Raw genomic sequence first — 21,141 nt, 5'->3', positions numbered from 1 at the left:
TGGTTTTAGGACTTTCAAAACATGCTACTGAGGTTGTACTAATTGAAACTGCCCTTTACAGAATTTGAGGGGATAGGTTTTGCTGACAGCCTCACCAGTTCTGGGTATCATTATTTATGTATCTATTTTGCAATAGATTAAGTTATAATCACTATTTTCATTCACATTTGATTACCAGTAAAATTAAATTTTCTGCCTAATGTTTACTCCTCAGTTGTATTTTTCTACTTTTGAATTGCCTTCTCCCACCCTTTACCAAGTTATCTCATGGGGAGTCAATTTCAAAGAAATTTATCTGTACCTGCTCTTTGATTGCTGTAGGTATGAATATTTATAGGTATTTTTTAAAACATTTTATTGGAGTATAATTGCTTTACAATGGTGTGTTAGTTTCTGCTTTATAACAAAGTGAATCAGTTATACATATACATATGTTCCCATATCTCTTACCTCTTGCGTCTCCCTCCCTCCCACCCCTCTAGATGGTCACAAAGCACTGAGCTGATCTCCCTGTGCTATGAGGCTGCTTCCCACTAGCTATCTATTTTACGTTTGGTAGTGTATATAAGTCCATGCCACTCTCTTACTTTGTCACAGCTTACCCTTCCCCCTCCCCATATTCTCAAGTCCATTCTGTAGTAGGTCTATGTCTTTATTCCTGTCTTACCCCTAGGTTCTTCATGACATTTTTTCTTTTTTCTTAGATTCCATATATATGTGTTAGCATATGGTATTTGTATTTCTCTTTCTGACTTACTTTACTCTGTATGACAGACTCTAGGTCCATCCACCTCACTACAAATAACTCAATTTCGTTTCTTTTTATGGCTGAGTAATATTCCATTGTATATATGTGCCACATTTTCTTTATCCATTCACCCAATGATGGACACTTAGGTTGCTTCCATCTCCTGGCTATTGTAAATAGAGCTGCAATGAACATTTTGGTACATGACTCTTTTTGAATTATGGTTTTCTCAGGGTATATGCCCAGTAGTGGGATTGCTGGGTCATATGGTAGTTCTGTTTGTAGTTTTTTAAGGAACCTCCATACTGTTCTCCATAGTGACTGTACCAATTCACATTCCCACCAGCAGTGCAAGAGTGTTCCCTTTTCTCCACACCCTCTCCAGCATTTATTGTTTGTAGATTTTTTGATGATGGCCATTCTGACTGGTGTGAGATGATATCTCATTGTAGTTTTGATTTGCATTTCTCTAATGATTAATGATGTTGAGCATTCTTTCAAGTGTTTGTTGGCAATCTGTATATCTTCTTTGGAGAAATGTCTATTTAGGTCTTCTGCCCATTTTTGGATTGGGTTGTTTTTTCGTTATTGAGCTGCATGAGCTGCTTGTAAATTTTGGAGATTAATCCTTTGTCAGTTGCTTCATTTGCAAATATTTTCTCCCATTCTGAGGGTTGAATATTTATAGGTATTTTTAATGGAATCCTTCCCTCTCTGTTTTTCTTTAAATGCCGTACATGTGCATGCACACCCACCCACACACCCCAAATTGCCAAGTGTTGATCTTAAGTCAGCCTGGAGAAGGGAGAACTGCTCTCCCTCCTGGGGCCCCCACTGTGCCCAGCCTACTGCTGGGTTCCTGGTAAGCATGTGAGGGACAGAGCCGGGAGGCAGGCTGGGAAGTCTGCAGTTTCCTTTCTAGACCAGAAATCGCTGAGCCACTGCACAGATTTAGAAACCTACAGGTGGTTGCAAACTGTAGGCACATCTATCTCCTGCCTGTTCAGGCCCCTGCATTCCAGAGTTTTCTCTTCCGTTGTCTCCTTCCCTCTTCCAGAGTCAAGTTCCCAGCAACAAGGCCTAGCACAGCACTTCAGACAGTTGTGGGTGCATTTCTGCTCGGGTGTCACACGGCTTATGGGCTGTTTTGATGCATATTAGGAAAGGATGAACAAGCACTACACATCATGGCTTGGGACAAGGCTAAAGTTAATTTGACTCTTTCTTAAAGTAAATGGCAGACTACAGGCACACCTCAGAGATACCGGGGTTCAGTTCCAGACCACTGCAATAAAGCAAGTCACGTGAATTTTTTGGTTTCCCACTGCATCTAAGTTATGTTTATACTATACTATAGTCTATTAAGTGTGCAATAGCATTGCTTCTAAAAAAACAACGTACATACCTTAATTAAACCATAACATATAATAATAATGAAAACGTCTGAAATATTGTGAGAATTACCAAAATGTGACACAGACACGAAGTGATCAATGCTCTGTGAAAAATGGCACTGATAGGGCTTCCCTGGTGGCGCAGTGGTTGAGAGTCTGCCTGCCGATGCAGGGGACACGAGTTTGTGCCCTGGTCCGGGAAGATCCCACACGCCGCGGAGCGGCTGGGCCCGGGAACCATGGCCGCTGAGTCTGCGCATCCAGAGCCTGTGCTCCACAACGGGAGAGGCCACAGCAGTGAGAGGCCCGCGTACCGCAAAAAAAAAAAAAAAAAAAAAAAAAGGCACTGATAGATTTCCTCGACTCAGGGTTGCCACAAACGTTCAATTTGTAAAAACAAAATCACAACATCTGCAAAGTGCAATAAAACAAGGTGTGCCTGTAGATGGCACAATGCTGTTGAGAAAGTAGAAGGCAGATGGTTGTTGTTGGGCAGCCTTGGGGATCAGCGCCAGCCTGGCATCTGCTAGTTGTGTGACCTTGGGTATATCCCCTGGGCTCTCTGAGCCTGCTGCTTCTATTACATGGGGATCGTCCACTCCTCATTGGGTTATTATAAAGTCTGAGAGAAGAGCAGACGTCTTTCAAAGAGCAGTGCCTGTACTCTGGGATCTTCTAGTTGTAACCATGGCAACATGGATGGCACCTGCTCAATCTATCACGGCAGCCATCCCCTCCCACTTCCCTCCAGAGTGTGGGAATGAGCAGGACCGGCTCCCCGATTCCCATTCACTCCTAAAAACTCTAAAACTCTCTAGAGCTCCTTCTTCTAAACTTCACTGAGCATCTGCTGTGTGCCAGGCATTTACGTGTGTGGAGGCCAGGGACAGTCTGGCGTCTGGTCCTCTGGTGGCCCCATGCCTCATGGCTGACGCTTCACCCTTTGCTCTGGACTCTGGACTTGGTGTAGAGAGGGCCCTGGGGACCCCCAACTGGTGGGCAGGTTTCACAGCCACCCAACACCCCCCGCCCCGCCAATCTCTCCAGTGGATGGCTGACCCCAGCAATCTAATGGACACGTTCTTGGAATCCGCCAGCTTTATTTTTTCAGTTGAAAACTCAAGGGAAAAACCTCCCCCCAAAGAAAATGAACAACTTTTAGGGCTGTACTCTTGGGGTCTGAGTGCCCAGGTGCACAGAGCACACGTCTGTGGAAACCGGCCCCCTGGAGCATTCAGTCTTAGAGTCAGGCTCTACCCCAAAGAGGGAAGCACCCAACCAGGCTTGTGGTTAAGGGATTTGGGACCATCAGTTTCCCCTCAAGGAACCTCATGCCTCAGGGGAGACCCTGAAGAGGGCAGGGGAAGCCAATCCCAAGCTAGGAGACCTGGGGCAGCCTGGCTTATACAGCAGAGGCTTCCGAAACAGCAGCCGGCGAGTGACTAAATATCTCAGGCAGAACAGTTGGAGTGGCGTCCGCTCTCCAGAGCTGGGCCCTGCGGGCCAGGCTGCCTCCTGGAATTACAGGGCAGGTGTTGAGGGAGGTGGAGCATTACCCAGACCAGTGTGGGCTTTACTGCCCCCAGAAGCATTCTGAAATCAACGCCTAACAGCCCTTCTTTCCTGGATCTGTATCTTTGCTGGTCTTCTCTGAGTTTCTTGGCATTTCGTGCTGCTTGTTCTGCCCCAGACGGGAATCTTGACCTTGCTGACGAGATGGGATTGTGGTAGAAGGAGAGGGAGTCTGAAATCTTTGGCAGCCTGGTGCTGGCTCAGGCAAAATCTCAAACTGCAAAGAAAAAAGAAGAGAAGTAAGGCTTTGCTGTGGGCCCAGAGGACAGGGAGCTCCCTCTGTTTCCTGGAAGCGAGCTGAGGGCCCCTGTTATAGCCCCTGGCATGCTGTAGGCCCAGCAGGGTCAGGCCTTGAGTGGCCCTCATTAAAAGGACATCTCCCCCTTTGGAAGAGCAGTGGGTATGGTTAGATGGTTCCCTGCACTTGTGAGACATGCCCTCACCCCCACCGCAGGAGTTCCTGGCCTGGGAGAAGGCTGAACCCCAGCACGTGATGCTTTGGGAGCATGGAGGGTGCACCCAAAGTGGGGGGTAGAGGCGAGTTCAGGGGCTGAGTCCTGATGAAGAGAGGGTATCCAGGTCATGAAAGCAGCAGGGACATTCAGATGTTTCCGGAACATTTGCTGACATCTGAATGACTTCTCTGCACTTTCAGAAGGAGCCAGCCTTACCCCTTGGATATCCAGCTCACACTGAAGCAGGGACCTCTTCAACTTAGGGGTCACAGACCCAGGAAGACCCTCGGCACCTCTCTGGGCAAGGCACACCATCAGCAGGTGAGTTTTTTTTGGTTTTTTGTTAAACTTATTAATTTTTGGCTGCGTTGGGTCTTCGTTGCTACGTGCGGGCTTTCTCTAGTTGCAGCAAGCGGGGGCTACTCTTGTGGTGAGAGGGCTTCTCATTGCAGTGGCTTCTCTTTGTTGTGGAGCATGGGCTCTAGGCGTGCGCGCTTCAGTAGTTGTGGCACACAGGCTTCAGTAGTGGTGGCTCGTGGCTTAGTTGCTCTGCGGCATGTGAGATCTTCCCAGACCAGGGCTCGAACCCATGTCCCCAGCATTGGCAGGCAGATACTTAACCACTGTGCCACCAAGGAAGTCCCAGCAGGTGAGTTTTAATCTCTGTACTTCATTTCTTTTTCTGGTCTTACTGAGTGTGATGGGGTCATCAATACAATACATAATAGAAGCAGAGAGAAAGAGTGTCTGTCTCCTTACAGACATTAAAGGAACTGCTTCTGATGTTTCTCCATCAACTGTGATGTTAAAGGCTGGATACCAAATACCTCAAGTTACCAGGTTAAGGAAGGTCCCTCCTAGCCCTCATTTGCTAAGAGAATTTTTTTTTTTTTTTTTTTTTTTTTTTTTTTTTGCTGTACGTGGGCCTCTCACTGTTGTGGCCTCTCCCATTGCGGAGCACAGGCTCCAGACGCGCAGGCTCAGCGGCCATGGCTCACGAGCCCAGCCGCTCCGCGGCATGTGGGATTCTCCCGGACCGGGGCACGAACCCGTGTCCCCTGCATCGGCAGGCGGACTCTCAACCACTGCGCCACCAGGGAAGCCCCAGATATGATATTTTTAAAAATTTCTAGTTCCCTGCCAAAAATTTTTATAACATCTTTATTGGAGTATAATTGCTTTACAATGGTGTGTTAGTTTCTGCTTTATAACCAAGTGAATCAGCTATACATATACATATATCCCCATATCTCTTCCCTCTTGCGTCTCCCTCCCTCCCACCCTCCCTATCCCACCCCTCTAGATGGTCACAAAGCACCGAGCTGATCTCCCTGTGCTATGTGGCTGCTTCCCACTAGCTACCTGTTTTACATTTGGTAGTGTATATATGTCCATGCCACTCTCTCACTTTGTCCTAGCTTACCCTTCCCCCTCCCCGTGTCCTCAAGTCCATTCTCTAGTAGGTCTACGTCTTTATTCCCATCCTGCCCCTAGGTTCTTCATGACCTTTTTTTTTTAGATTCCATATATATATGTGTTAGCATACGGTATTTGTTTTTCTCTTTCTGACTTACTTCGCCCTGTATGACAGACTCTAGGTCCATCCACCTCACTACAAATAACTCAATTTCGTTTCCTTTTATGGTTCCTTTTGGTTTCCTTTTATATTCCATATATACAATGGAATATTAAATATTCCTTTAATATTCCATTGTATATATGTGCCACATCTTCTTTATCCATTCATCTGTTGATGGACATGTAGGTTGCTTCCATGTCCTGGCTATTGTAAATAGAGCTGCAATGAACATTTTGGTACATGACTCTTTTTGAATTATGGTTTTCTCAGAGTATATGCCCAGTAGTGGGATTGCTGGGTCATATGGTAGTTCTATTTTTAGTTTTTTAAGGAACCTCCATACTGTTCTCCATAGTGGCTGTATCAATTTACATTCCCACCAACAGTGCAGGAGGGTTCCCTTTTCTCCACACCCTCTCCAGCATTTATTGTTTGTAGATTTTTTGATGATGGCCATTCTGACTGGTGTGAGGTGATATCTCATTGTAGTTTTGATTTGCATTTCTCTAATGATTAACGATGTTGAGCATTCTTTCACGTGTTTGTTGGCAATCTGTATATTTTCTTTGGAGAAATGTCTGTTTAGGTCTTCTTCCCAATTTTGGATTGGGTTGTTTGTTTTTTTGATATTGAGCTGCATGAGCTGCTTGTAATCCCTGCCGAAATTTACGGTCTGTGTTGGATAAACCCATTTCTGAATTCCTGTGGGTTTGTGTCTATTGTCTGACTATGCTGGTTCTTGCTCTTAGAATTTTGTCTCCTTAAGTGTGTTCGTTTTTTATAATTACAGCGGTTACAAGTTCAGTGTTTAGAGTTGTATCACCATGCCTAGCATATAAAGTAGGTGCTCAGTAAAAAAATTTTAATTAAAAAATTCTTAGTTGTGGCAAAATATACATCACAAAATAACTGACCATCTTAATAAGTGCACAGGTCAGTAGTGTTAAGTACTTTCACTTTGTTGTGCAACCATCACCACCATCCATTCTCCAGAACGCTTTTCATCTTGCAGAACTGAAACTCTGTCCCCATTAAACAACTCCTATTATCCTCTTAGACCAGCCCATGGCAACCATCATTCTGTGTTCTGTCTCTATGAATCTGACAACTTTAGGTATCTCATAGAAGGAGAATCATACAGTATTGGTCTTTTTGTGACTGGCTTATTTCATTTAGCATAATGTTCTCAAAGTTCATTCATGTTGTAGCTTGTGTCAGAATTTCTTTCCTTTTTAAGGCTGAATGATATTCCATTGTATGTATATATATATTTTGCTTATCCATTCAGTTGCTGATGGACACTTGGGTTGCTTATAACTTTTGGCTGTTGTGAATAATGATGCTATGATGGGTGTATAAATATCTATGAGATCCTACTTTCAATTCTTTTGGGGTATATACCCAGAAGTGGAATGACTGGATCATATGGTAATTTTACTTTTAATTTTTTTGAGGAACTGCCATGCTGTTTTCCATATTGGCTACACCATTTTACGTTGCCACCAACAGTGCATGGTGGTTCCAATTTCTTCACATCCTTGCTAACACAATTTTCTAATTTTTTGATAGTAGCCACCCTAATGGGTGTGAGTTTATATATCATTGTGGTTTTGATTCACATTTCCCTAATGATTGGTGATATCGAGCATCTTCTCATGTACTTGTTGGTCATTTGTATATCTTCTTTGGAGGAATGTCTATTCAAGTCCTTTGACCAATTTTATTATTTTTTTATCAGAGTATAGTTGCTTTACAATATTGTGTTTGTTTATACTTTACAGCAAAGTGAATCAGCTATATGTATACATATATCCCCTCTTTTTTGGATTTCCTTCTCATTTAGGTCACCACAGAGCACTGAGTAGAGTTCCCTGTACTATACAGTAGGTTCTCATTAGTTATCTATTTTATACATAGTATCAATAGTGCATATATGTCAATCCCAGTCTCCCAGTTCATCCCCCCACTTCCCCCTTGGTATCCATACACGTGTTCTCTATGTCTTTGCCTCTGTTTCTGCTTTGTAAATAAGATTGTCTGTACCAATTTTTTCAGATTCCACATATATGCGTTAATATATGATATTTGCTTTTCTCTCTCTGACTTACTTCATTCTGTATGACAGTCTTTAGGTCCATCCATGTCTCTACAAATGACCCAATTTTGTTCCTTTTTATGGCTGAGTAATATTCCATGGTATATATGTACCACATCTTCTTTATCCATTCCTGTTGATGGACATATAGGTCGCTTCCATGTCCTGGCTATTGTAAACAGTGCTGCAATGAACATTGGGGTGCATGCATCTTTTTGAATTATGGTTTTCTCTGGGTATATGCCCAGCAGTGGGATTGCTGGGTCATATGGGAGTTCTATTTTTAGTTTTTTGAGGCACCTCCATACTGTTCTCCATAGTGGCTGTGCCAATTTACATTCCTACCAACAGTGTAGGAGGGTTCCCTTTTCTCCACACCCTCTCTCCAGCATTTATTGTTTGTAGATTTTTTGATGGTGGCCATTCTGACTGGTGTGAGGTGATACCTCATTGTAGTTTTGATTAGCATTTCTCTAATAGTTAGTGATGTTGAGCATCTTTTCATGTGTTTGTTGGCCATCTGTATGTCTTCTTTGGAGAAATGTCTATTTAGGTCTTCTGCCCATTTTTTGACTGGGTTGTTTGGTTTTTTTTTATATTGAGTTGCATGAGCTGTTTGTATATTTTGGAGATTAATCCTTTGTCAGTTACTTCATTTGCAAATATTTTCTCCCATTCCATACGTTGCCTTTATACTCTGTTGATTGTGTCATTTCATGCACAGAAGTTTTTAATTTTAATGAAGTCCAATTGGTCTATTTATTCTTTTATTGCTTGTGCCTTTGGTGTCATATCCAAGAAATCAATGCCAAATCCAATGTCATGAAGCTTTCCCCCTATGTTTTTTTGTAAGAGTTTTATAGTTTTAGTTCTTATACTTATGTATTTGATCCATTTTGAGCTAATGTTTTTATAGGGTGTAAGGTAAGGGTCCAACTTCATTCTTTTCATGTAGATATTCAATTTTCCCAGCACTGTTTGATGAAAAGATTGTACTTTCTCCATTGAATGGTCTTGACATCCTTGTCAAAAATTATTTGACCATCTATGCAAGGGTTTATTTCTGGGCTCTCTATTTTATTCCTTTGGTCTATATGTCTGTCTTTATGCCAGTACCACACTGTTTTGATTACTGTAGCTTATGTTAAAAGTTTTGAAACCAGGAAGTGTGAGACCTCTAACTTTGTTCTTTTTCAAGATTGTTTTGGCTACTTGGGCCCCCCTTGAGATTCTGTATGAATTTTAGGGTAGGTTTTTATATTTCTGCAAAAAAAGCCATTGGGATTTTGACAGAGATTGCATTAAGTCTGTAGATCACTGAGTAGTATTAGTATCTTAATGATATTAAGTCTTTCAATCCATGAACATGGGATATCTTTCCATTTATTTGTATCTTCTTTAATTTCTTTCAGCAGTGCTTTGTATTTTTCAGTGTATAAGTTTTTCACCTCTTTGGTTAAGTTTATTCCTAAGTATTTTACTCTTTTTGATATTATTGTAAATGGAATTATTTTCTTAATTTCCTTTTTGGAATGCTCATTAGTATATAGAAACACAATTGATTTTTGTGTGTTGACTTACATTCTGCAACTTTGCCAAATTTGTTTACTAATTCTAATAGGTTTTTAAATTTTTTTAAGCTTTAGTGTTTTCTACATATACATGGTTTTTTAGATATATATGATTGTGTCATTTGAGAACGGAGAACTTTACTTCTTTCTTTCCAATTTGGATGCTTTCTGTTTCTTTTTCTTGATGAATTGTTCTGGCTTGGACTTCTGATACTACTTTAAATTGAAGTGGCAAAACTAGGCATCCTTGTTTTGTTCCTGATCTTAGAGGAAAAGCTTTCAGTCTTTTACCATGGAATGTGGTGTTATCTATGGGCTTGTCAAATATGGCCTTTATTATGTTGAGGTAGTTTCCTTCTATTCTTAGTTTGTTGAGTGTTTTTATCATGAAAGGGTGTTGAATTTTGTCAAATGCTTTCTCTACATCAGTTGAGATGGTCATGTTTTTTTTTTTCCCTTCATTCTTTTAATGTAGTGTATTACAGTGATTTTCCTATGTTGAACCATCCTTGCATTTCAGGAATAAACCCACTTGGTTATGGTATATAATCCTTTTAATGTGCTCTTGAATTCTGTTTGCCAGTACAGTTGTTCCTCAGTATCCATGAGGATTGGTTCCACGGATATGAAAATCTGTGGATGCTAAAGTCCCTTATATAACATGACATAATATTTGTATACAGCCTATGTACATTCTCCTGTATAGTTTAAATCATCTCTAGATTACTTATAGTACCTAATACAACATAAATGCTATGTAAATAGTTGCCAGCATGCAGCAAATTCAAGTTTTGCTTTTGGAACTTTCTGGATTTTTTTCAAAAATTTTCAATCTGTGGTTGATTGAATCTGTGGATGTGGAAATCATAGATATGGAGGGCCAACTGTATTTTTTTTTTTGATGATTTTTGCATCTATATGCATCAGGGATATTGTTCTGTAGTTTTCTTGAAGTGTCTTTGTCTGGCTTTGGTATCAAGATAATTCTGGCCTCTTAAAATGGATTTGAAGATGTTCTCTCTTCAGTTTTTTTTTTTTTCCCAATATAGTTTAAATTTATTTATTTATTTACTTACTTATTTTTGGCTGTGTTGGGTCTTTGTTTCTGTGCGAGGGCTTTCTCTAGTTGCGGCAAGTGGGGGCCACTCTTCATTGCGGTGCGCGGGCCTCTCACTATCACGGCCTCTCTTGTTGCGGAGCACAGGCTCCAGACACGCAGGCTCAGTAGCTGTGGCTCACGGGCCTAGTTGCTCCGCGGCATGTGGGATCTTCCCAGACCAGGGCTCGAACCCATGTCCCCTGCACTGGCAGGCAGATTCTCAACCACTGTGCCACCAGAGAAGCCCCTTCAGTTTTTTGTATGAGTTTGAGGAGCCTTGGTTTCAAGTCTCTAAATGCTTGGTAGAATTCACTAGTGAAGCCATCTGGTCCTGGGCTTTCCTTTGTTGGGAGGTTTTTGATTACTGATTCAATTTGCTTGCTAGTTATAGGTCTTTTCAGATTTCTGTTTCTTCATGATTCAGTTTTGGCAGGCAATATGTTTCTGGGAATTTATCCATTTCATCTAGATTGTCCAATTTGTTGTCACACAAGTGTTCATAGTACTCTCTCATAATCCTTTTTGGTTCTGTAAAGATCAGTTTTCATGTTCCCTATTTCACTTCTGATTTTAGTTGAGTCTTCTTTTTTCTTATTAGTCAATCTAGCTAAAGATTTGTCAATTATGTTGATCTTTTCAAAAAACCAACTTTTGGTTTTGTTGACTTTCTCTGTTGTTTTTCTACACTCTACTTCATTTATCTCTGCATTAATCTTTATGATTTCCTTCCTTCTGCTAGTTTTGGGTTTGATTTGTTCTTTTCCAGGATCCTTAAGGAGTAAAGTTAGGGTGTTGATTTGAGCTCTTTTTTAATGTGAGGATTTACAGCTGTACATTTCCTTAGTAGCACTGCTTTCTCTAAATTCCATAGTTTTGGTGTGTTGTGTTTTTGTTTTCATTTGTCTCAAGATATTTTCTAATTTATTTTGTGATTTCTTTGACCCATTGGGTGTTTAAGAGTGTGCTGTTTAATTTTATACAATTTGTGATTTTTCCAGTTTTCTATTTCTAGTTTCCATTGTAATTGGAAAATAGTTTGTATGATTTCAACTTTTAGAGGTTTATTAAGACTTGTTCTATGGCCTAATATCTATCTATCTAATGTCTATCCTGGAGAATGTTCAATGTACACTTGAGAAAAATGGATACCCTGCTGCTGTTGGGTGGAGTGTTCTGTATATATCTGCTAGGTCTGGTTGATCTACAGTGTTGTTCAAATTCTCTATTTCCTTATTGATCTTCTCTTTGGTTGTTCTATTACTGAAAGTGTGCTCTCTTTTGGTTACTATTTGTATGGAATATTTTTTTCCATCCTTTCACTTTCAACCTGTGTGTGTCCTTAGATCTAAAGTGAGTCTCTTGAAGACAGCACAAATTGCATTTTTCAGCTCCAGAATTTGTTTACTGTAATTTCTACTTCTTTGTTGATATTCTCATTTTTCTCATACATTGTTTTCCTGATTTCACTTAGTTGTCTGCCTCTTTCTTCTCCTTCATCTGATTGAGCATATTTAAGACAGTTGTTTTAAAGCCTGTCAATAAGAGGCCTATGTTTCTTGAGAGTTAGTTTCTGGAGATTTATTGTGTTCCTCTGAATGGGCCCTATCTCACTGTTTCTTTGTATGTCTTGTCATCTTTTGTTGGAACTGGGCATTTGAAAAGACAACCACCTCTCCCATTCTTTGCAGACTGTCCCTGTGCAGCGGAAGGCCTTCACTAATCAACCTGGTAAGAAAGCTCAGGGTTCTCTCAAATACTTTCTATGGGTGCATCTTCCCTGGGCCTGAGTGTGTGCTTTAACTCCACATCCCCAGTAGACACAGCTGCTTTTAAATGTCCTAATTATTTCCCTAGCTTTCACCCCTGCTTCTTCTCAGGGATTTAGATATAGTATTGTATTCCTCTGTCTATAGTCTTGCTCGCAGTCACCTACAGGACTGCAGACTCCCTGCAGCTGTCTCTGGCAGCAGCACCCACTCTTGCTTTCAGCAATCACCCACATGATATCCAAACTATGCCACCATTCTCATCATCACTAAGAGAGACCTGTTCCTCTGGCAGGTCCCAGAGAAGTCAGAACACTGCAAGCAAGTTCCACTCCTTCCCTTCCCTCCCAAGGGATGAGCCAGGAACTGGCTGGCTTCTTCAAAACTGTACTGTGGAAGGCAAGCACAAATGCCATGAAATTTCCTGCTGTTTAGAGTGAGACTTTTTCTCAATCAGGCAGTCACTTGGTTGTTGCTGCTGCTTAACTGGTTTCTAGGGTTCTCACAAAGCTACTTTGGCCCATATATTGTTCTATATTCAGTGTTTCCATGGAGGACTGAGGATTTGTAGATTCCTAGCCTGCCACCTTGTTGATGTCACTCTCCTGTCTTCCCCTGGATTTTGATCCAGATATTTCCAATACCCCGTTTTCTCTATCTTGTCTAACACTATTAGATATCCCACCAGAAGGACTGTTTTGAATTACCTAGTTTAAATTGCCTACTTTAGTACACTGTTCTTAAATACCATCCTTGGGTTCCACAGATTACTTCCAGTTGGTTATGATGCTTTCTTAGCTTATGTCTCAACATATTTTTGAATTTCACCCACTAACATATTAGTACCATCTACGTTCAAGTTTGCAGTTGGGCTTCTAACTTTCCTCTTGTATTGTCCTTGGGGTTTTGTCTCCCATAAGATAACACTAACTTCATTAAAATGAGGTGGGAAGAGGAAGGTTTCCTTTTATACTCTGGAACAGTTACAGTATATTATTACAACTTGCCTATAAAACTATGTGACTCTGATGTTTTATATTTAATTGTAAAACCTTTTTATTTTAAAATAATTATAGCATTGCAGGTAGTTCAAAGATAGTACAGGGTGTCCTGTACATATTTCATCCCATTTCCCCCAATGGTTAAATCTTCCATAATTATAGTACAATATCAAAACCTGGACATTGACATTGGTAGAATGTGTGTGTGTATAGTTCTATGACGTTTCGTCACAGGTGTGGATTCATGTAACCACTACCACCATCAAAATACAGAACTGTTCTATCACCACAAACATCTCCCTTTTTCCACCCTGTTGTAGTCACACCCCCTCCCCCTCCCAGTAGCTACTAGTACTAACTGTTCTTTTATGAGTGTCATGAATAATTGCTCCGTTATCAGGGGGTCCACTGCCGTTGTTTGTTGCAGTCGCCAACTTCTGTGTCTATGTAGCAGGACTTGAGCCGTGGGAATCATGCACGACATTGGCTTCAGGTGTGCCCAGGGGTTCCCAGACCTTGTAGGGTGTGTACATTCACATCCCCTAACAGCAAGTCTGTGGTTCTGCGTTTTCAGCAGCTGACTTCATAGCTGCCTGACCTCCCCGAGCTCTCGTCTCCCGTGCTGGATGTCACAGGGCTCACTGGACCTGGGGTGGAAGGTGGAGGTTGTGGTCCTCTTTTTCCCTTTCTTAACGTGTACTCCTTTACACATAACTTTCCTTTGACTCTTAGCTCACTGTACAACAACTGAGTGCCTGTCCTCTTGGCGGAAGCTAAGAGAAAAGAATTGGTCTTCCCTCTGGGATGGAAGGCAGAGGTCAACCTTCCGCGCCCAGGCAGGGGTCAGACTGCTTACCGCACTGTGGAGGAGGGTCCAGGGGCACGAAGCCCCGGGCACACAGGTGGATGTAGGCGGCCGCCAGGTTGCAGGCAGGTTGGCGCTCCTGGGTGCCACAGGTGTCCTGGACACATAGGCTGAGGAAGGGTGTGGGGTCCACCTGAAATCCAGCACCCATAGTCAGTGTCCTTGCCCACCACACCCTGGGGGGTAGCACAGAGGAGGGCTATAGGCTAGATCAGGGCAAGGGCCTTCTTTGTCCTGCGGTCCACCTGCTGAGCGGCCTCTGCAGCTGCACACTCACCACCCCGAAGCAGTTCCCCAGGCTGGAGCGGGGGTCCTGGAAGAAGGCCCGGCAGGTGGGGCTCTGTACCGGGCATGCCAGCTGAGTCTTCTCCATGGCCCTGCAGTCACCACCCACCTGGGGAGACGAACCCAAGACTCAGGCTCCTGCCTGGACCTCCTTTCTCCCAGGCAGCTCCACCGGGGGCTGCAGCCCCAGGAGGGAACCACCACCCTCTTGGACTGAGAGGTTCCCTGCAGGTGTGGAACATGCAGGCCCAGGAGCCTCGGAGATGGGGGCCCCACCCTCCTCAGGTCCACGGCCAATCCACACAGAGACTTGCCTCTCCAGGGCGCGCCCGGGTCACACCTGTTCCCCTCTCCATCCACAGCCACGGCCTCCTAGTGATGATGCCCAGCCCCGAGGGAGGGAGGGCTGGCTAGCCAGCTCACCTGCCAGGCGGGGGTGACCTCCTCCAGGCTGCTGGCCACTGTGCCATCCGGAAGCATCAGCTCATTGCCTGCCTCGTTGTCGTTGGTGCCCAGAAGGCCAGCGGACAGGCCTGTGGGGCAGGGAAGGCTGTGAGAGCCTGCTGGCCAGGGTTGGCGGGGGGGCATGGCCAGACCCTGCGCCCTCCGTGCCTGACCCCCCCAACACTGGTCCTGGCTCTGAAACTTCACCAGAGAGAGAGGAGAAAAAGGACTGAGAAAAGCATTTGTTCCCTCCCCGGGCCCTCCCCCATCCACCAGCCCTGTCCCGAGTGGTCGGGATGCAGGCTCTTTACAAGTGTTCCTGGGGCTGCCCAACCAGATCAAGGGGAGCGGCACGTCCCAGAGAAGGGGGCAGAACGTGGGCTCAGAGCTCTGGGCTCAAAGCCTGGCCCGGATGTTCGTGGCTGGAGGAGTGGGGGGCCAGTAAGTAATCTGGGTCATGTCATGTGTCCCAGGGGACAACAGTGGGAGGATCCCATGAGAAGGAGCAGACCGTGCATGCTGGAGCGCCTGAAACAGGGCAGCGGTCAGCCAGCGGGGCTGCATCCAGAGTTGCGCTGCCGCCAGAGTAGGGGCTGTCCCAGTGCTGGACATGATGAAAGCCGGGAGAGATGGCCTTTGACCCTCTTCCAGTTCTGAGCTGTTTGGGCTGTTCTGATACCCGCTCGGGCTGTCAGCCCCGAGGAGCAGCAGAGGCTCAAGAGGGTCCCTGGGCCTCCCGCCCACAGCCTCCCAAGGACTCAGAGTGCTGCCCACTGGGATCTGTCAATCTCAGCCCTGGAAGCTGACCGCACTGGCTCAGAGGTTGCCAGCGGGGGCACAGACCCACCGTGCTGCCAGACGCTGAGAGTCAGGCTGCAGAGGCTGGCGTGGAGGTCACAGACAACAGAGACACCGTCCTCACTAGTCAGCTCGATCCTGGGGACGTTGTTCCTCCTGGTCTTGGCAGGAGGCACATCCAGGTCCAGACAGCTCTCCCCAGGCAGGGAGGAGTTGTACAGCCTGTAGGTCTGTGGGCAAGACAGGGGCTGAGCAGGACAGGTGACAGTCTCCACGGGGCACAGGTGTGTGGATGTGACAGGAGGCAGGAAAGTGTCTGGGCGACCTGCTCACCCGCCCCCCACTACCCTGCTCACCTTCAGGCTGGGATAGAGGATGAGGGTGGTGTGGTTCAACTTCACGGTCAGGGACGTGAGCCCTGAGCCCACCCGGTTTAGTGTCAGTGAGAATGTGTCATGAGCGAAGTCCTTGGCCAGCAGCAGGCTGCTGCAGTGGGCACTGATGCCCCACACCTGGCCATCGAAGGTCACCACATGCCTGGTGCCGGCCACCACAGCGTGGTCTGCAGAGAAGAGGCCGGACGCAAGGGGAGTGGGGCCCGCTGTGCCCGGGCCCTGAGCCCACGGGGCAGCCCAGCCTGTCCAGAGCCTGCTCCCTGGCCCATGTCCTCATGGGCAGCCCACGTGGGGAGCGGGGTCTGTCCCCAAGAACCTCTGGCTTCAAGATGACTTGAGCTCTAGGGGTCCCCTAAGGTGAAGGAGGTGTGATGCACGCTCCAACACTGATGAACCTCAGAAACTTTATGCTGAGTGAAACGCCCATTATAAAAGGGCACATGTTACGTGACTCCATTCGTACGCGGTGTCCAGAATAGGCAAATCCACAGAGACAGAAAGTAGACTGGGGGTATAACTGAGGGATGGGGACACAGAGCTAGGGGATGCAGGGTGTCTTTTTGGGGTGATGAAGGTTCTGTAATTGACCGTGGTGATGGATGCACACTAGCCACTGAATCAGACACTTTAAATGGGCAACCTGCAGTCTCTCAAGGCAACAGAAATAAAACCAAAAATAAACAAATGGGACCTAACCAAACTTACAAGCTTTTGCACAACAAAGGAAATCAAAAACAAAACGAAAAGACAAGCTACAGAATGGGAGAAAATATTTACAAACGATGAGACCAACTAGGGCTTAATTTCCAAAATATGCAAACATTTCATACAGCTCAATATTAAAAAAAACAAACAACCCAATTGAAAAATGGGCAGAAGACATAAATAAACATTTCTCCAAAGAAGAAATACAAATAGCCAACAGGCACATGAAAAGATGCTCAACATCGCTAATTAATTATTAGAGAAATTCAAATCAAAACTACAATGAGGTACCACTTCACACTGGTCAGAATGGCCATTATTAAAAAGTCTACAAATAACAAATGCTGGAGAGGATGTGGAGAAAAGGAAACCCTCCTACACTGTTGGTGGGAATGTAAATTGGTATAACCACTACAGAGAACAGTATGGAGCTTCCTTATAAAACTAAAAACAGAACTACCATATGACCCAGCAATCCCACTCCTGGGCATATATCCAGACAAAACTCTAATTCAAAAAGATACATGCACCGCTATGTTCATAGCAGCGTTATTCACAATAGCTAAGGCACGGAAACAACCTAAATGTCCATTGACCGATGAATGAATAAAGAAGATGTGGTACATATATACAATGGGATACTACTCAGCCATAAAAAAGAATGAAACGATGCCAGTTGCAGCAACATGGATGCAACTAGAGATTATCATGATATCACTTGTATGTGGAATCTAAAATATGACACAGGGACTTCCCTGGCAGTTCAGTGGTTAAGACTCTGCACTTCCAACGCAGGGAATGCGGGTTTGATCCCTGGTTGGGGAACTAAGCCCGCAACTAAGCCCATGCCCTGCAACTACTGAGCCCTTGCACCATAACTAGACAGCCCGTGTGCCCGCAACTACTGAGCCCACATGCTCTGGAGCCCATGTGCCACAACTAGAGAGAAGCCTGTGCACTGCAACGAAAGATCCTGCATGCCGCAACTAAGACCCAATGAAGCCAAATAAATAAATATTTTTGTAAAAAAAGAAACAACAGAATGCCCCCACAAAAGTCAAATGTCTTCATTAGAAAAAAAAAAAGTACAGCCAAAGGCTCCATCCAATGGGAGAGAGGTGCCACGTGGGCCAGGCCCAGCCCTCTTCACAGTGGGCAGGAGGTGGCCCGAGAGAGGGTAGTTCGGACCCCCCGAGCCGGCACTGCTGCGGAGCAGAGGCTTGCGTGGGGGTCGGGTAAGAGAAGCCCCACCCATTGAACACACGCCCAGGCCAGGTACCCGGCAGCTGCTGGCCCGTGCCAGCCCATGATGGCCTAACGAGGAGGGCACTGGGAGCCCCTTGTCAGGTGTCAGAGCTGAAGGTCACAGGCCGGTCCCAGGTCGCACACGTGGAACCCAGAGACCAGGCTGTTTCCAGTCGCCACGCTGCCTAGCAGACAAGTACCCCAGACTCCGGGGGGCTCCCACCTGCCCAAGCCTCCGTGTTCCCACCTGTGAGATCACAAGACCTGATGCTACATACCAGTCCTTGCCAAGCTTTCCCACTGACTTGAGACCCTGCCGGGCACCAAAGGCACATGCTTGTTACCACACCGGTGAGCCACGTTGCCCCCTCCAGGTGACAGAGAGGTGAGGAGACTCACCAGATCGCACTCAGGGCAGTGGATGCAAACTCCAGGGGCTCCAAGCCCCCAGGGACCCCAGAGCTGCGTCTGGTCCCAGCACTGCCTGTGGCTCCAGGCCTTGCCTGACGGACAGTCTGGACTCAATTAGTGGTCTTCCGGCTGCAACTGGAGGTCTGCCTGGTGCTTCTCCTGCAGAGTCCGCCCGGAGGGAGCTGGCCCTCAGCCCCTCGCCACGCCTCCGCGCTAGGTTCCAGGCTCAGGCTTTTACTTTCTGGACAAAAGCCTGGATCTGCATCCCAACCCTCATCCTGTTTGACGTTGGGAAGCCCAGTAACCTCTGGAATCAGCCTGGGATCAGATGGGCCCAGCACTACAATGCTAAGTCTTCCCTGTACTACTGGGGGATGGTCCCACTGTCTATCTGGCCCTGCCAGGTCGTGCTGCCACGTTCCAAAGAGCAGAGGGGTCCCAGGGAGGAGGGCGGCGTAGGACTCACATCCAGAGGGGGCCCCCAGCAGACGGCGTTTGAGCCGGTGGTACTCGGCCAGCACGCTGGTCCCATACAGCTCTCGGAGTGGCCGCAGCAGCTTCTCCTCCACCAGGTGGCTGGTCACCCGGGCCACATCCAGGGGCTCGTCCCCTGCAGGCAGCATCGGCAGTGTCACCACCACTGAGTGGTCCCTGGAGGGAGCACAGAGGAGCTGGGAGACCCCAGCACAAGTCGTGCCCGTCGGAGCCTCACTTTCCGCAGCCACAGGATGGCCATGTAAGGGTCCGGCCCAAGCTGACCTCCACGGAACATCAGCCTCTTAGGGAGGGAATAGGCTTTGTTTGGGGAGGTGGCACAATGAGGTGGAGGCTGGGGGTAGAAATGACTGTCCTATTTTAAGGACGCAGGCATCTGATCTCCTGCCAGGGGCCTGAACGTATGTGCCTTGGCGGGGCCTCCGGCCTGTGTGGGGAAGGGGCTCCTCAGGCCTGTCCCTGAGGCTGGCTCTGCTGCTCCTTCAGGGCCAGTGACTTCTCCAAAACCTCCAAATTGCTCTACGGCCCAGGCCTCAGAAAGCTGCCTTGGTGGGGTGTCTGATGGCGTCTCAAACTCAGCAGGTCGGAAGGAGCTCCAGACCACCCCCTCCCACCACAGTAGGCTGAGCAACAGCCCCAAAGACGCCCAAGTCCCTGGAACCTATGACTGTTATCTTAGGAGGCCAAAGGGACTTTGCAGGTGTGACTACACGCAAGATTTTGAGACGGATTATCCAGGTGGCCAAAGGAATCACAATGGACCTTCTAAGAGAGGTAGGAGGGTCAGAGAGAAGATATAAGGACAACAGTCAGAGAGGAGAAGATGCTGCCCTGTTGGCTTTGAAGATGGAGGCGGGGGCCACGAGCCGAGGCAAGCAGGCAGCCTGCAGGGGCTGGGAAGGGAAGGGTTCTCCCCTGAGCCTCTGGGAGGAACCTGACATTCATTTCGAATTTCTGACCTCCAGAACCACACGAGAACACATCTGTGTCGCTTAAGCCACTGAACTTGTGGTAATTTGCTATGGCAGCCACAGGAAGCCAACAAAGCTCCAAGCTGCTCCCTGCACACCAGTCATCCCCATTACTCCATAGATGGACCCTCCATCCTTACAGTCATCAAAGCCAAGACTCTGGGAGTCATCCCTGGCTCTTCTCTTTCACCACCTACATCCAATCTGTCAGCCAATCCTACAGGCTTGTCCTTACAACACCCGGAACCTGACTGCCTCGCACCCCCTCCGCAGCTACCACTGCTTGGCGCAGCTACTCTCCCATCTTGCCTGGACCATTCTAAACTGGGCTCCCTGCTTCTGTCCCCCTCCCTGTCCCCAGTCTTTATTCTCAACACTGGGGCCAGAGGGATCTTTTTAAATGAAAGGTAGATCATGTCCTTCCTCAGCTCAAAACCTCCTGTGTGTTGGGCTTCCCTGGTGGCGCAGTGGGTGAGAGTCCGCCTGCCGATGCAGGGGACACAGGTTTGTGCCCCAGTCCGGGAAGATCCCACATGCCGCGGAGCGGCTGGGCCCGTGAGCCATGGCCGCTGAGCCTGCGTGTCCGGAGCCTGTGCTCCGCAACGGGAGAGGCCACAACAGTGAGAGGCCCACGTACCGCAAAAACAAACAAACAAACAAACAAAAAAACCTCCTGTGTGTTCCCATTTCAGAGTAAGAGACAAAGGCCCCAGGCTGCCCGGAACCCTGTTACCCCGCCGACTCCTCTCCAGCCCCCTGGCTTCCTTCAGATTCCTTAAGCAGGAAGTGCACTCCTACCCCTGGGCCTTTGCACCAGCTGTGCCCTCCGCCTGGAACGCTCTTCCCATGATGTGCACCCGGCTCACTCCCTCACCCTTCAAGCCCTTGCTCAAATGCTACCTTCTCACTGAAGCCAACCACAGCCTCACTCTTTATAATGCCCCCATCGGGGACTTCCCTGGCGGTCCAGTGGTTAAGACTCTGCGCTTCCACTGCAGGGGGCACGGGTTGGATTCCTGGTTGGGGAACTAAGATGCCATATGCGCCACAGCCAAAATAAACAAAAAGATTTAAAAAATAAAAATAAAATAAAATGCCCCCATCAACTCACACGTCCTGCCTTTTTGTTTTCTGTAGCACTTGGTACCTAACATACTAGCTCAAAGGTCGGTAGACTGTGGTCCGTGGCCAAATCCAACCTGTGTCCTGCTTTTGGATGGCCTGCAAGCTGAGAATGGCTTTTACTG

General features: G+C 46.5%; 1 protein-coding gene and 1 long non-coding RNA gene across 2 annotated transcripts in view; one reads left to right on the top strand and one right to left on the bottom strand.

Annotated features, from left to right (window-relative positions):
• Positions 1-4,390: 4,390 nt before the first annotated feature.
• On the top strand, positions 4,391-12,722 carry LOC132476513 (uncharacterized). The gene is made up of 3 exons (XR_009530147.1): positions 4,391-4,490; positions 12,202-12,241; positions 12,575-12,722. It is a non-coding gene; the product is annotated as an uncharacterized LOC132476513 (long non-coding RNA).
• Positions 12,723-14,098: 1,376 nt separating this feature from the next.
• LOC132476971 (uncharacterized) overlaps positions 14,099-21,141 on the bottom strand; it is a 146,755-nt gene continuing 139,712 nt past the window's right edge. Inside the window, exons 63-68 of the mRNA XM_060079224.1 lie at positions 18,895-19,079; positions 16,029-16,234; positions 15,722-15,902; positions 14,854-14,963; positions 14,423-14,539; positions 14,099-14,278 (exon numbers count right to left, since the gene is read on the bottom strand). Coding sequence (XP_059935207.1) covers positions 14,099-14,278; positions 14,423-14,539; positions 14,854-14,963; positions 15,722-15,902; positions 16,029-16,234; positions 18,895-19,079 — 979 coding nt within the window. The remainder of the gene's footprint in view (positions 14,279-14,422; positions 14,540-14,853; positions 14,964-15,721; positions 15,903-16,028; positions 16,235-18,894; positions 19,080-21,141) is intronic.

This window comes from Mesoplodon densirostris, chromosome 16 (genome assembly GCF_025265405.1).
Source record: "Mesoplodon densirostris isolate mMesDen1 chromosome 16, mMesDen1 primary haplotype, whole genome shotgun sequence".
NCBI classification, from domain to species: domain Eukaryota; kingdom Metazoa; phylum Chordata; class Mammalia; order Artiodactyla; family Ziphiidae; genus Mesoplodon; species Mesoplodon densirostris.
This window is presented reverse-complemented; position numbering and strand designations above follow the sequence as displayed.